This window comes from Acartia tonsa, chromosome 7 (genome assembly GCF_053477335.1).
Source record: "Acartia tonsa isolate MP-2025a chromosome 7, ASM5347733v1, whole genome shotgun sequence".
Taxonomy (NCBI): Eukaryota; Metazoa; Arthropoda; class Copepoda; order Calanoida; family Acartiidae; genus Acartia; species Acartia tonsa.
In genome coordinates this window covers 36,111,717-36,128,579 of record NC_137266.1, presented here as the reverse complement: position 1 = coordinate 36,128,579, position 16,863 = coordinate 36,111,717, and the positions used below count along the sequence as shown (strand labels likewise).

General features: G+C 28.0%; 1 protein-coding gene across 1 annotated transcript in view; it reads left to right on the top strand.

Annotated features, from left to right (window-relative positions):
• The window catches only part of LOC145324517 (limbic system-associated membrane protein-like), a 48,715-nt gene extending 35,298 nt beyond the window's left edge, over positions 1-13,417 (top strand). The window contains exons 8-14 of the mRNA XM_080167101.1: positions 4,398-4,498; positions 7,694-7,759; positions 8,183-8,294; positions 8,798-8,934; positions 10,503-10,625; positions 11,139-11,241; positions 11,815-13,417. Coding sequence (XP_080023227.1) covers positions 4,398-4,498; positions 7,694-7,759; positions 8,183-8,294; positions 8,798-8,934; positions 10,503-10,625; positions 11,139-11,241; positions 11,815-11,987 — 815 coding nt within the window. The 3' untranslated portion in view covers positions 11,988-13,417. The remainder of the gene's footprint in view (positions 1-4,397; positions 4,499-7,693; positions 7,760-8,182; positions 8,295-8,797; positions 8,935-10,502; positions 10,626-11,138; positions 11,242-11,814) is intronic.
• Positions 13,418-16,863: the final 3,446 nt, after the last annotated feature.

Sequence of the window (16,863 nt, the reverse complement as noted above, 5' to 3'; positions counted from 1 at the left end):
AACAATACATTTTTTGTCAATAAAGATAATTTTAAATAGAAAAAAATAGACCAATAACTATATTCTTGATAGAATGTGTTATTTTTAAAAACTATTTTTAAGTGTTGGTTAGAATATATTTGAGTGTTTTAAAAATAAATATTTAAAATATTTCTTTTTACCAATAATTTTAAGATGAACAAAAAATTTAAATCCTGTATTATCAAGTCATAACAAAAATATGTTTATATAAAGATATATTCTTTAAAAAACTGAGAAAGTGGACAATAAACAATAAGTAAGCATAAAATTTTGATCATGATTGGGTGTTACAAAAAAACTCTGTTCAAACTTATCATAATAATGGGGGAGAGAATTAATACATTCTCCATTGTCCAATCCCTGGGAAAGATAGAAACTTTGCTAATTTGGTTTTGCTTCTCTTTCCATGGGCGTATCTAGCGGATAAATTTATTTCATAAAAGTAACCCTTACCTCCTTACTTGTTTTAGTTTGAAACTTTTTTTTAAATGATTATTTTATAATATAATTATTTTTTTTCTCAGAGCCACATCCTTAAAAGGTTTTGGGTTAAGTGTTCCTCATTCAAATGGGCTAAAACCTTCCTCTTACCAAAACAAAACTTTCCGGATAATAATACAACTGATGACCAAGCCATGCGCAAGAACTTAGTGGTTGAAAGGTGATAGGACAATTAAACCAACAACTTTCTTTTTACTTTTAATTCATTATTTTATGCTAAACATAAATAGAAGATAAATCTAACATTCATTGCCATATCCCTATATCTGTTAATATGCCCTAACCTAGAATCTATGCACTTCATTAAAGTAGTTTTGCAAAAAAGCAAAATAAGATTTTAGCCATAAAAATACATTTAACATAAAATTAGAATTTATAAATAAAAGAAATACTTTAATTATAGATATATAGGTATAAAAATAGCTTATGACTCAGAAAAAATCACTTATGTAAATATTATAAAATCATAAATTATTTTTAATAATTTTAATTACAACTTAATTTTAATATATGGGGTTTAATAAACTCTAGTTGATAATTTAAATAATATTAATTATTTTTAATTATACAGAAAATGTACTTTATAATTATTTAGAGTGCTTTTTAAAGTAGGGCAGCTTTTATTATTTGAGAAGCTAAGGGCAGTTGAGTTGGCTAAACTTTAATAGGTCTTGTTTTTTTTAAATAATATTAATAGTCTTTAATTATACAGAAAATGTGCTTAATAACTAGTTAGAGAGTTTTTTAAAGTAGGGCAGCTACTCTATTATTTGAGAAGCTAGGGGCAGTTGACTTGGATAAACTTTATATGATATACTGTAATATATCATTTATTTACTATACCTGCAAAAAATGTAAATAAACAGTCAGGCCCCTTGCCGCATCTTAATCGGTAAACTAAAATCTTAACTTAAATCTTTAACTTAATCTTAAACTAAATAAACAGTCAGGCCCCTTGCCGCATCTTAATCGGTAAACTAAAATCTTAACTTAAATCTTTAACTTAATCTTAAACTAAATCGTTAAAACTATTAGCTGTGCCACATAATGTCTTAATTGTTCTTGTTGAGAACACAGTTGAAGTTACATCTGAAAAATAGAAATAGTTTTATAAAATTTAGAAGAGTTGAAAGTGAAATTGAATTGCAGAACTAAAAGTAAAAGACATTCCCAAATGAGAATCTCTTTTCACCTGTCATATGTCATCATTGCATTGTAACATAGAAAAATGATGTTAGAAATACACCAGGTTTAAGTCAAAACCTGTAAGTTCTACTTAGCTTTTGTAGAAAGTTTTATGATTTTTTCCTTTTTTTACATTTCATTATTACATTCTATCATAGAAAAGTTATTTATAAACAAAACTGCATGTAAATAGCTAAAACTTATGAATTAACCATATATTAAGTGTTGTGTAATAAGCTAGCTTTCTTCCTATGTTATATTTCATCTTTGTATAGTTACATGGAATAATATTAGTGGACATTAGAGGTGTGCTATAAAACATCAAAAATGTTCATTCAAATTTTCCCTTAGATTACAAACCATAGAGTTTTTTTCAGGTATAAATATAACATTTGTTCAGCAAAGCATTGTTACATAGACAAATAACTGTTATTATGTATCATAGTTATTACCAAAACATCTAATTGTTCACCTCATAATAAATTCAAGCATTATAACATAAAGAAAATTTTCTCTGATAAACTCCTAACATACCTCTAAATATTGTAAATCCCTAGATGTTGTTCTTCATATTTTCCTATGAATTTTGCAAAGATATTGTGTTAAATATGAACTTGAGTGCCAACTATTGTGGCATTTCAAACAATTAGAGAGGTTCAGATAGATAGTTACCTTGATACTATGATATAGGTAAGATTTTTAGACAAATTCATTGGCATTTGGATGCCTATCCAATTGAATAGAAACCTTGTTGTCAAGAAAGATAGATAGATTAGTAAATTGATGTCAAGATAGATTAGAGAGTTATCAAAATGTCAATATTGGATTTGTATGTATCTAAATTATAAAATAGATAAACAGGTTTACAATAATCTAGATAATTAAATGAATACCTAATTGCCAAGATATAGAAATTATATAGATAATGATATGCCAAGATGGAAAACTGGTAAATAATGCCATGTTAAATATATATATAGGTACCTAAATGTCAAGTTAGAAATATAGGTACCTAAATGTCAAGTTAGAAATATAGAACCTAGTCACCTAGATAGTTAGATGGATAGTTACCTTAATTTGAAGATATGTACAAAGGAATGCACCAATGTAACAAGACTGATAAGCCAGTATATAATGCCATGATAGGTACCTATATAATAAGAAAATTGGAATATATTTGCATAGATAGTTACCTAGATAAATATAAAGATAGATAGGTATCTAGAATTCAAGATAGATAGAAAATAGACAGTGAGAAAGATTCTTAGGCTTGCCAACTTAGTTTGAACCAGAACAATAAGGAATATGCATGCACAAATTAAATCTAAAAATATTAAAAAATTTAAATTTTCTCTTTGAAGGAAAAATAAATTTGGATCTTATTTGAAAGTTTTTGTCCTACTTCCTCAAGCTTTATACTTTCTTTACTTTAATTCCAAGTGTTTACACAAAAAGTATGAAATCAGACAATCTACCTATGCGAGATAGGATAATGAACAACAAATTAATCTATACCCAATTTATCATAACCCTCATATAATTTAAAATAATTGCTGGAAAATTCGGATTCCAATTATTTGTTCAGACCAAGTTTTAAGCCAACAAATGGAACAATATGTTGGTAACTTTGGGGACCTCCCTAACTGCGACTAACCTAAATTACACTTGTACCCAAAGTTTTATCTCATTTGTTTGCTCAAAAACGTTGAGTACTTTCATTGAATTTTAATTATTACTGTCAAAAATTCTGCAGCTGAATATTAAAAAAAAAAACAGTAGCTTTATTGCACAAACATTTTTTCTACTTTGTTACCATCTTTTTCTTCTAGGGTATTATAAATGAATCTCTAACAAAAATGTTTTATTAAAATTTAAATTTTCCAACATAACAAAGATTGTGTACTTAACAAGGATGACATCATTCAGTACAAAGTAGCTTAGCATTCATGAACTGACAAATAAAGCTTATGAGTAAAGTATCCCAACTATTCAGCCAAAAATATTTGTATACTGAAGGGTCAATATGGTTTATCATCATTGAGGATCCATTTTTTACTTTCTATTGATTGTCTTATCCCTAAAGAATCCTGAGTTTAAATAACAATTTTACCTTTGGCTTTAAAATTCAATATAAAACGATACTTAATGTATGTCTGCAGATTAAGACCTCAATAACCAATGTTATAAAATTATTTTCTTTCACTGTGAATCTTCTTCCATAGATTGTTTATAACTATTTGGGGGGAAGGTTCCTCCACCCCCAATCCCTTAAGTCTCCACGGAGACCTCTAGGGGCGTAGCCTCTATTTTCAAAAACCAATATACTTAATTTTCCCTAAAGTAACGACTAATTATTGTAGTTATAAGAATTTGAAATGATGTAAAGTAAACCTACCTAATTAATTTTTTAGCAAAAATTTAATCTTTCTAAAAGCTTTTTTTATGGCGATTATTTTGTACAAAACAATTAAAGAGATGTTTCTTTAGGATTAAATTGTTTTTACGATGGTTAAAAATAGACAGTTCGTTCAGAACAAATTCTAAACAGTACTAGCTGCTTCATACTTAGCCTTTAGGGGCTTAAAATTTTTAAATGGGTAGATTGCTTAAAACTATAAAATGACATTGTAGCAAATTTTTTTCTATTAAACATAGGTATTCTTTTATTATACATTGTATTATTATTTCAGACGCGCCTGACATAACAGTGGAGGAGTATTGGAGACACAGAGAGGAGGGGAAGTGGGATGTGGAGTTACACTGTGCTGTTCAGTCCAATCCTAACTCTCAGGTTCATAGATAGATAGATATATAGATAGACAGATAGACAGATAGACAGATAGATAGATAGATAGATAGATAGATAGATAGATAGATAGATAGATAGATAGATAGATAGATAGATAGATAGATAGATAGATAGATAGATAGATAGATAGATAGATAGATAGATAGATAGATAGATAGATAGATAGATAGATAGATAGATAGATAGATAGATAGATAGATAGATAGATAGATAGATAGATAGATAAATGGATGGATGGATAGATAGATAGATAGATAGATAGATAGATAAATGGATGGATGGATAGATAGATAGATAGATAGATAGATAGATAGATAGATAGATAGATAGATAGATAGATAGATAGATAGATAGATAGATAGATAGATAGATAGATAGATAGATAGATAGATAGATAGATAGATAGATAGATAGATAGATAGATAGATAGATAGATAGATAGATAGATAGATAGATAGATAGATAGATAGATAGATAGATAGATAGATAGATAGATAGATAGATAGATAGATAGATAGATAGATAGATAGATAGATAGATAGATAGATAGATAGATAGATCATAAGGTTAAGTGTAAATGTTAAATATTATAATATCTGAATAGAGCACTTATGTGTAATTTAGACGTCTCAATGACTGTTCAATAGACTGGTACAAAAAAATTTTTGGATTTTTTTCTTTTTTAATGTCAGTTGCTTACCTAGAGGTGTCATTGAGGGGAGCCCACAGCTTTTGAGTTTAAATAGAAAAAAATAGCGTAGGGTTCTTTTCCAGAGGCACTAATTACTTAATCTTACTTACTCTAAATGGTTAAAATACTACTTTGAATAAAAAAAATACAAAATCAAATAAACTTCAATTGTTCAATGACTTACATAAAATAACTTAAAACCATAGTTTAACATAATTTCCATTAATCAAATATATAAGAAAACAAAACTTTCAATTATAAAAATATAAGGTTAAATAATTTTCTACTTGGATTTTGCACCAGATTTCCATGTGCTCTGATGAAGTGATACTCGCAGCTGGTTAAACTATCGATACTTCCCATTCACCATCGTTTACCCATACCCTCTTCTCATACTTTATAAACGAACTGACCAATTTTCTCCTGTCAGTATATCCACTTATGTCCTATCCCTAGATATCCTTGCAAGGACATAAAGACATAAGCATGAACAAATTATTCCCAACCTTTTCAAAAGTTAGATTCAAAGTTTAAAATGGTGATAAAATAGTTATTTATTGTATCGTATTAAGGACAGCTTTCCGCGGGTATTGAAATGAAGAATATAACATTGAATCCAGTTAGCCACGAGGGGACGTAATAACAAATCTTGTATTAATTTTTGGATTTTTATTTTAATATTCGTGGAAATTGTCTGTAATACGATGCTATGTAAAAAATTTCAGTATGGCTGAGAACCAGTTCTAATCCAGCGAATATTATCGGTTTCGAAGTCATACTGGAAAAGTTTGAAATTGTGATAAAAGTTGATATTTATATTCAGAACGATGGTAATGTACTTGACTTTATCAGTTAGGTCTCTAAACTGCCATTTTAAAATCGAGAGAGATCTTGGAAGCCATTGGCCTCGAGTTTTTATAGTCCCAAAATGTATAAGCAAGTTGTCTCATTAGATGGCTTAACAACTTTTTGGACTTTTCTTATCGATAAATTAATTCAGTTGTAATATATTTATTACAAATTCATCTGTAAATTTGAAAAGTTATCAAAGTTTTTAACTCAAGAATGAAAGAAGTTGTCTAATCAAACTTTATGTACCAGTGTAATATATAGCCCAATATTACTTTCATTACCTTAAAAGCAGTTGAAACCTTTTTTTTAGGACCAATACATAGATAAAAAATTATATTTGTAAAAGATTTTGCTCTGATTTATTTTTTATTTAGGGTAAAGATATAGTTTTACCAAAATAAGTTTATATACCTTACTGTTCAAGTAAAGGACTTGTAGAACTTTTAACATTTATTTATTACATAATATATGTAAATTTTAGCAGGGATCTTAAGGGATAAGACAATGAATTATAAATTTATATACCCAAATTATGCTTAACAAAATTATCCCTGCTATATGTGTAAAGTTTGGACACTGATTGATTGAAAAAACAAACTAAAGTTTTTAAACTAACTATTAAAGATCACATATATGAAACATTGATTACCAACATATTTTACAATACAATGTCCTCTCCATCCCTGACATTTAATTCAAAAGCTTAGCAACCTTTCAAAAGAAGACCAACGTATAAAGCTTGTTTTAGAAAAGCTTCGATTAAAAAATCATGAATTTATTCGTATGAATGGTTACTTATTTGAAATAAAGCATTCATTATATTCAAGGAAATAGATAGATATTCAAAGATTTAATCGATTTGATTATGTGCTGTTTTATAAGTACCCCTCCAAACCCAATACAAGATACATAATCCCTGGATAAACTATTTTTTAATCAGGGAAAAGACAATAGAAGAAAAAGTTATAAACACTTCTGTTGAGAAAAAAAATTAATTACCCCTTCTGTTGATTAAAATTATTGTTGAAAATGCTTGGACATTTTCTAGTTTAAATCTATCAATCTCTAAACAAAGGTTAATACAGGGTGCGCCACATAAATAAGTTTTACAATATAATCTTATTCTTTAGCTCCAAAAACATTTGGTTCTTTTATTGAATTTTTAATGTGTTGGTTCTAATCCATGAGTATCCAAACCTTTTAACCAATAGTTTTGATAAACAAAAGAGGTAATTGTGTTTTTTATTATTGAGATTGTGCATCAATTATCGTCAATTGTCTTATCCCTTTAGCTCTCTGATTTGAATTGGTGTATATTTGTCCCTAAGTCTGATTATATTTTCTATTTAAAATAAACATATTTTTCACAGTAAGTTGGCTTCACCAGAAATTTTGTATTCATTTAAAAATGAATGGATTATAGGTTATGAAATGCTTTGATTAAAATCTATTCATCTTTTATCTACCTATATAATCTACTATTGCGTTTTTATTTATTTTTTTTACTTTAAATCAAACCTGTGCAGTGGTAAACCATTTTCAAGGTTTAGTTTATGTTTCTTTTAATTTTCGTATCTGCACCCAACAGTTTATAATTTTACAAAAAAATATCTATAATTCATTTTCTATTTCAGGTTGCATGGTACAAGTATCCTAAAACAAGACTATCCACAGATGATAGACATCTAATAGAGAAAAAGGCAAAAAATGATATTTTTTATAATAAAAATGTACTAAGATTTTACAATTTACGAACCACATAAATAATCACTTTATTTCACTTTAAAACAATGGAAAATAAATTGATATACAAAAAAACTTTTGTAAATTAAAATTAATGGCTGAAACTTTGGACAATACCCTTTTTGAACTAATTAATCAAAGTACCTAAAGATTCCGAGCCAACGAATAATATAAAGTGGTTTTAAAACTTTGGGTATTAGCTTTATTAACAGCCCAATATCCTGTCCCACACCTTATTTAGTAAAATATGGCTTTTGTTCTTAATTACTAGGATTTGATACACTAGCAATTGGGGGTAATTCCGAAAAGTCATAATGTAACAAGAAAACACTTCTGCTGCCAATTTTTTCAATCTAAAATATCATTTTTGATTCTTAAAGGGTAACTCATTGAGCCTGTTGTTAGAGGGTGTTACAGAGGATCAGTTTGACAACTATACATGTGAGGCTGATAACAGTATGGGCAAGGCTAGCGTCACTTTTGATCTTACAGGTAAACATTGATTAATTAATAAATAGATAGATTGATTACAAATTTAATTGTTGTTTGATTGAAAGATAGATAGATTGATTTTAAAAAAAATTAATCGACACATCAATTTAAATACATTTCTAGTTCGATTGATAGATTGATTAATATTTGATGAATTGATTGATAGATTGATTGATAGATTGATTGATAGACTAATTGATAGATTGATTGATAAGTTGATTTATAGATTGATAAATAGATTGATTGATAAATTGATTGATAGATTGATTGAACGATTGATTGATATATTAATTGATAGAAAGGTTAAATAATAGTTAAATTAATAGAAAGGTTAATAGATAGATTGATAGATAAATAGATTGATTGATAGATCAATTGAAATATATATTTATTTAGTAGATTTTATAATGTTTTGTTTCAAAGATTAATTGATTGATAGATTGTTAGAATATTTGATATATTGTTTTATTGATTGATTTAAATAATTAAAAACTGAATTTTAGGTCGGCCTGGAGCCCCTGTGATAACCACAAGTGTGCATCAGATGTTGATGCCTGAATCCAAGGAGCTGAATATCAGCTGGACAACAGACAGCTTTGCTCCCATCACTGCTTACTTCCTATATTACAGAAAAAATCAGGTAAAAGAAGATTGGAGATTATTTGATTTTTAAAAAGTTTTTTTTTACCAAAGTTGAAATATTAAATAATTTTGTTAATCCTTTTATAATGGTACCAGGATGTTTGTCTGTCTGTCTGTCAATCTGTAGATTCTTATAGGTTCATGAAAGGTTTTTAACTATTTGTAGGGGAAATGAGGGTGCCTATGAGAAATCGCCTCAGAAAAAAAACCTACACTTGAATTGCTTTATAAGTTTAACTTTAAAACTAAATTTGAACATTTTATTAAAGTGCCCCTATGGGTAGCAGCTACTAATATATAAAATAAAATACAGAAAATTCATATTAATATAAAACTTTTATAAGGTCGGCAAGATTTTGTATTAATAAGATATAAACCTATTTGCATAATAAAAGTAGTGATATCCTTTTTACTTTCAAAGCAATCAACCCCCCACCCCCGAAATCTCTGACAAAACAGCTTTGTAAACCAACTACCACTGTGTCATATGTGCTAAAAGAAAAATACGATTAATATTAGGACCTACTATAAAGGTACGACCCTAGGTTGTATAAGAGGTGGGGCTGAATAGATAATTAATTTTAGTGGGATAATTGGTATACTGTGTGTTATTAATTATTAAGCTTGTAGATAATGGTTTTATTATATATATTTGATTACATACAGGGCTATCCTAAAAACTGATTATAATCTTTACAATAAAGTAATAGGGTCTGTGTGTGTGTGTACCGAGGGATCTCACCAAAAACCGATATGGTTCACCTTTACCAGGTCCTGGAAAGGTTTATAGCTATTTTGAGGAAGGAGAGTACGGCTACCCTTACAAGAGAAAACGCCCTTAGAAAAAAATGATCACTCAAAAGCATTTTGTTTAAAAGCTAAAATTGAAAGTGGGGTGGGGGGTCGACTAATCCCCTCTCCTCCTCAACTTAGAAGCCTCTGAGGGCGTAGCCGCTAGTAATTATATAATTCAAATATCTATCGATCTATATTTGAAGTTTTCTCAGCTGCTACTTAAGTTGGGCAACAGATTTTTTTTGTGTGAAGATTTAAGAATTTTTTTTATATCTAACATCTCACTTTGTCCGTCATTCTTTTTTAAACTTTTTTTTTCTCTTTCTGGTTTAAAACAGCCTTGCTATAATACAGAATATTATAATCATCTTTTTTAATCACCCTTTATATTATAAATATTGCATGTTTTCTAATAATTACTATTAATGCTTCTTTACTAGATTAGCCTTTACATTTTTATCTATTTTACTATCTTGATTCAAAGCATTATTTATTAATCTAGCCTCTAGCCTCTAGGAGAAAGCATGTTAGGTCAGGAAAATATTCAAAACCATCCAAGGATATTGTTAAAGCTTCCCTAAAAAAGAAAAAAAAGCAGCGTTTTTTCAAAATTAAAATAAACGTCTTCTATATTTTTTAGATATATCCATTTATCTTTGTGCATTTAGCACTAAATCTATTTATTTCTCCATCTTTGTATCTTTTTGGATATCCATTCATCCCTTTTCTATAGATTTATCAATCAATCTATCTATCTATCTGTGTATCCAGGTAAACTCCGAGGACCTGTCTGGTAAGGACTGGAACGAGGTTGCTATACCTGTGGCCAGCCTACCCCTGCACACCAGCTATACCTCCCCTGGTAGGGCATATGAAGGCTTCTATGTCATAAAGGTAAAATAATTTTAAGTTAAAGAAAATATTTAACACAAGATTCATAATTTTAGGTAAACATTATGATTTTTTGTGTAATATTACCCAAACCTATTAACTTTAAAAGGTGTTCTATTACTTGGTAGGTTTTAGGCTATTTTCATGAAGAAATTGGCTAAGATAATGACATGAAACAAACATTAGATTACTTTTTTAAAGGCAAATTCACTAAAGAAGGGGGCCAAGACATAAGCAGATAATACAAATATCTGCTATTCAAAATAAAAGTAGCAGAATAAGAATAATTAGCTTAAGATTATCAAATTATTGGCGACTAGACCAATCAGCAACTTTTTTTTTGAAAAAATATTATAATATCATACTTAGTAAACCTTGTGCCTTTTGAAGTATAAATTTAATAATGATTTGATTTCAACAATAATTTTTATAAATGTAAATGTAAAATGTAGTTTTGTTTTTATAATTTCAAGGTATTTTTATGTATTGTCTTTTGATATAGTTTAATTATTTTAGGACGTAGAGAACAAGGTTGTGTATGATGTTGCCCTGAAGGCACAGAACAAATATGGAGTGTCTAAAGAATCTGATATCTATAATTTCTATGTTCAGCATAAAGGTAATATTACATGAAGGCAAAGCCAGGTTAAGAGGGGACATTGGACTGTTAATTACACAGGTACCCAAAGTTTTATAAGGGTTACTTGTTTAAAATTTAGGGTTAGTTGGATCTAAAGGACAAGAGTATAAGAATTTGGATGATAAAATGCTGTCTACTCCCAATGATGTTCAACAAAATTAATTTATCTACAGATTAAAATATTTGGTGGAATACTAAACAAATCAATGCCAAGGTTTTTGAGCCAATTAATACACTAACATGGATACTAAACTTTGGACTCCAGTGTAAATTTCCAGTCTAAAGTATACTCATTCCCAGGAAGGGCCAAAACAAAGTTCAATGAAATGATTTAAGGTTTAGACGAATAAAACTTTTTCAGTATAACACTATAAGATTAGAACATTATGTCACTGAAAATTTTTATAAGTCACTTAAAAATGATAAAAAACTAACAATATACTTTTTTATTGATTGATGTATAAAAATTCTTAAAGTGTTATCTATAGAACTCTGTTAAAATGTAAGCCTAATTTTACCTTATATATAAAACTAACTTTTTTTCAATTATAGAAAGTGATATGTCTCCGCAACAGTTGACCCATCCAGAAATAAACAAAAATTTTCCGGCGCCCATGGAAACATTGGACGCGGCATCAAGCGCGCAACCATCATTTTCCCGCGCTTTTCTTGCAATACTTGCGCCAATTTTAATTTCATCCTTAACTATTTTAAAACATTTGTGATGCTATTAAATTTAATTTAAACAACATTTTATAATAATATAAAAGTGAGAAAAAAAACATAAATTGTTATAAAGTGAACACTTAATTATGGTGATAAATGCTACCAAAAGCAAACTAATATAACCAGCATGTGTAAATAGGAGTGGAAGAGTGTTATAACATTACAGCTAATATTAAGATTATAATTATATCATAACAATTGATCAACTAACAAAATAATTAATAGAATTATTTATACCTATTTAAAATTGTAAAACACTTATTTTCATAAAAAAACATCGCATACCTTTTGCTATAATTTTTTGCCCAATTTTATATAAAGCTGGCCTTTATTTATCCTTTTTGCTAATAGGCTGCAATATTTTTTAGCTGTAATGTTTAACATCAAAAGTAAATGTGTAACTTCTAATTTTGTAAATATGTATTTTGTATGTATGTATGTTGTTTCATAAAAATTATGTCCTAGATGGTCTGAAAAAAAATGTTTGTTAAATGGTTAAACTTTCAACAACAAAAAAATATTGATTTACTTTTTGTCATTATGTGTTACTTTAATTGCAGCTAGAAGATCATGTGAGACTTATATTTGCCATTTTATAAAAGAGTTAGGATTTCTGTCTCAAAAATGTTTGACTGTTTTTCCATCATTTTTATAGAGAAGGTAGTAAATTCTAAATAAAAAAAATCAATCTCTTAAAATATTTTCTTCCTTTTTTACTATAAAACTAAAATTCAATGTGGAAGATTGTTAAACACCCTTCTCCCACAAAAATGTCCTTAGATACTATGGATGAAGCAGCTAGTATAATAGAAAAGTTTTAAATAATCAATTTTTACAAAAAAACTGAATGTCAAATAATTTATCCACTGAAGAGTTTTTTCTATTAATTACTGTAATTTATTATGTTTATTTTATCAAATAATATGTAATTTGCATAATTTATAATTCTGCCATAGTAGTTTTTGAATTTTTATGTTTAGGGCCAATTTGCTAATAAAAGTAACTGTTCTATAGATTTATTAAACTTGAACAGGATATAATTCTATTTTAAAACTATTATAGCTTTATATATCAAGCCATTAATTTTTTATGCTTTCATGATTTTACAATCAAATTAAAAATTTTTAGAAAAAAAGTTATATTATTTTGATATAAAACTCTCAAAATCATTAAATAGAATTAAAAATTTAATTATGTGTTGAAAAATTGTAAATATCAATTCTCTTTCATTAAATTTAATTTGAAATTTCTAAAAATCTAAAATTTAAAGAAAGTCCTTTTTGTTAAGAACTTTTACGGCTTTCTACTTTTTTTCTTCTTCAAAAAATAGAGATTAAGTAAAGATTTAGTTTAAATGTGATGAAATCACTTATAGCACTATTGAACCACTAACCTCTCCCATTATAACATATTTCTAATTATTTTAGAGTCCCACAGAGCAATAGCCCTTAAAGGATGTCCTAAACTTTACCTATCAAAAATTAAAATGTACATAATGTTTGTTGAAAAAGTTATAAGCAAAATAAGGAGAGAGGGATTGGTCTCTCATAGAGATATAAGTAATTCTACATTACATTATATTTTTTAATATTTAAAAGGCTGTGACTTCAATCTGTGATACATTTGTCATAAAATACAAACACATATTTCATAGTTAAATTACACTTTTTATTGTTTAAAGTGGACTTAAATTAGGCTGAATAAATCTCCTGTAAACAGTCCTACATTATGAAAATCAAAATATCTAAATCATCTCATGAGTTAACAATAAAATATGTGTTTCAATATATATATATAAAACATGAAAAATAATTTTATCTATTAATATTGACAATTGTTTCGGTTTCATAATAAAATTTTGAAATATCCAACAAAATGTTTTTATTTGTCTTTTGAAATTAAATAATTAATGACTAATAGAATGAAGCGTCTTTGCTTTGTATGTCTATTTTTCTGTCTATTAAAATGTGAAAAAAATGTTCTTTAGGAAATATTAAGTATTTTAGGGGAAGTTAAGTCATCCTATAGAGAAATGACTTCAAAATTGGACTAACCTCCCTGTTCAAATTTTTTTTTCTAACACGAATCTCTAATTCTCTCTCATGCTGCTAGTTTAGAATATTGAAATATTGCTTATGGACAAAATGTCCTTGTTAATTCTTGAAGCCCTATATAAGAGGGATAATATTTCATGTAATTTGAAATTTGAATCAGAAATCTGGTATTAATTTTTAATATTTTCACTTAAAAAACACAGTTAGACATTATTCTAAAACTCAGGGAGGAAGGGGACTGTTAATTGCACTGGTATTTACAGTTTTATTAGCTCAAAGACTTTGGGTACTTTTATTTGTTAGTTTAAAAACTAGCACTGTTCAAACATTTCGACAAATAATTTTAATCTACATAAGATATAATCTATAATATGAGGATATATATTAATTTCTCGTCAATTGTCTTATCCCTTAAGATTCCAGCCTAAAACTACTCTAAACCTTTTTTATTTTATATTTATTTAAATGTATTAGTAGGGAGTTGGTTAGTTATTTTTCTGGAAGACCTAATAAGTAAACTGATTCAAATTATTGTCCTTAGTTTTACTAGATATAATTTACATGTTACTACTCCGCTCTTTGTGGACATAATTGTCCTTGCAAGTACTGGAATTTATTAATTTATAAGATGATGTAATTATACAATGTAAATGGAGAGCTATTTCTGTCCTATAATCCTTGATTTATATAATGCAAAGATAGGAATTAACATTCTAAACAAGGATAACTACATCAATAAATTGCAAAGCTTAGTGGCACAATTTACAAACAGACAGAGTTAAAATTGAGTAGAAGTCAGAAGAATCTTTATTGAAAAATTAACCATATATCTTTTAAGCAGCCAAGTAAATTACATTTTTTAAAGCACAGCTGACAAAAGCAGACATATGTCTACTTGAAATCTATTCAATATATCTTTGACGATGGAAATTTGAAACTAACGGGTCAATATTTCTTTAATATTCCCCCTATTTTCTAACTGTCCAAAGTCGTTTATAATAATTAGGGAAAGGGTTGAATTTAGACATGAAACATAAATATTAAAATCTTTTCTAAATTTTTACGATCCTGAAAGTTAATATTTACTGATATTTTCCAATAAATTTTTTCGTTCCGTCAAAATTTGGAAAAATAGCAAATATAGCTGTCTAGAAAGAACACGAAACCTCTACACCTAATATTTTCTCAGTGTTTTTTTTTACTTTTTATACAAATTTTTTTTAAAAATTAAATATTGATGAGTTTTTTATTTTTATAGAATGAATTATAAAAAAATAATATTGGTTGATTGGTTTTTGCGATATCAGAACCATATCAGTTTTACTTGTAAACAATTCAATAAATATGAAAACTTAGATATAAAATTTGTATAATAGATAAGACTTTTAAATAATTTATTCTCCCCTTTCTTTATTCCAAAAATCTTGATTTTTCTTTCATTGTCATATCCTAGTATTTATTATGTGTATTTGTATTGTGTGAGTATGTGTGGGGGAGGGGGTTGTAAACAACTTAGGAGATAAGACAATGGATGATAATCTTGTTATCCTTGTTTTATTTAGATTACATTTAATAGATGCCTATTGAGTATAGGACATGTCAAAACATAAATACAAGGATATTTTAATTGGTTGGTTAAAACTAGCAGTGTCTTCACTTTTTAACCAAGTGAAAATTTTAAATATTACCATTGGGTATATCTAACATTGGCTCAAATAAAAGTAAAATTTAATTTTTGTTTCTATAAATGCTCATATTTAAACTTCCTATTGCAAAGGATTATGGGGGTGGGGTGTTCACAGAGATTTTAAATTAAAATTTTCCATGACTCTATGAGTCTATACATGTTTGGCGTGGGGGGGGGGGGGTAATATTATAAGAGATTAAGGAAAAGCTTTTAGTTATCTATCCAATAGGGGTAGGTAGAGGGGGGAAGGGTCATATCATACATGTAAGATGATATGGGAAGGGGTGTTAATTATATCTACTGCTGTTAAAAACAAAGCTTTTCTATAATTGGGGTTGGTTTCACGTCCGTCCGTCTGTACATCTAGAACAGATAGATTAAGAAAGTGGAACAACTTTATAATATTAACTTATAATTCTGTTTATACTTATACATTTATATTCTGATTATTCAGTTCTGACAATCTACAAGTGTTACTGTTTGTTTGTACTACTGATTCACTTTTATGGATGTTGTCATCCTTGTTGATAAACCCTCCGATTTCCTTTATTTAGCTAAAGTTAAACAGAGTTGCCCCCCCCCCCCATATTCAATTGAATATGATTTACTACTATTTTCTGCCAAAATAAAGGTAAAAGGTAAAACATGGACAATAATAGTTATTTCTTTCATTGTGTTATAAACGGCTTTCCGCGGATATAGAATGTACAATTATAAGATTAAAACCAGTTTTTTTAGCCCCGAGGTGCCGAAGAAAAAAACTAATTCTATATTCTAATCTCCCTCCCCCCCCCCCCCAAAAAAAAAGTTGCTCTTAAGAATTCATTTGTAGTTCAGGAAGGGAGCAGAGAAAATAAGAACGGCTTGCTTTTTTCCTATGCCTTGTAAAGTAAATCATATTCAATTGAATATGGGGGGGGGTTAAAAAACCCTGTGATCACACCCCACCCCCCATAATCCTATACAATAGGAAGTTTAAATATGAGCATTTATAGAAACAACAAGGATGACAACATCCATAAAAGCGAAGCGCTGAACTGGTAGGACAAACGGACATTAACACTTGTATAGTGTCAAAATTGAATAATCAGATTATAAATGTATAAGAGTTGATGCAAAATTGATTATAGAGTT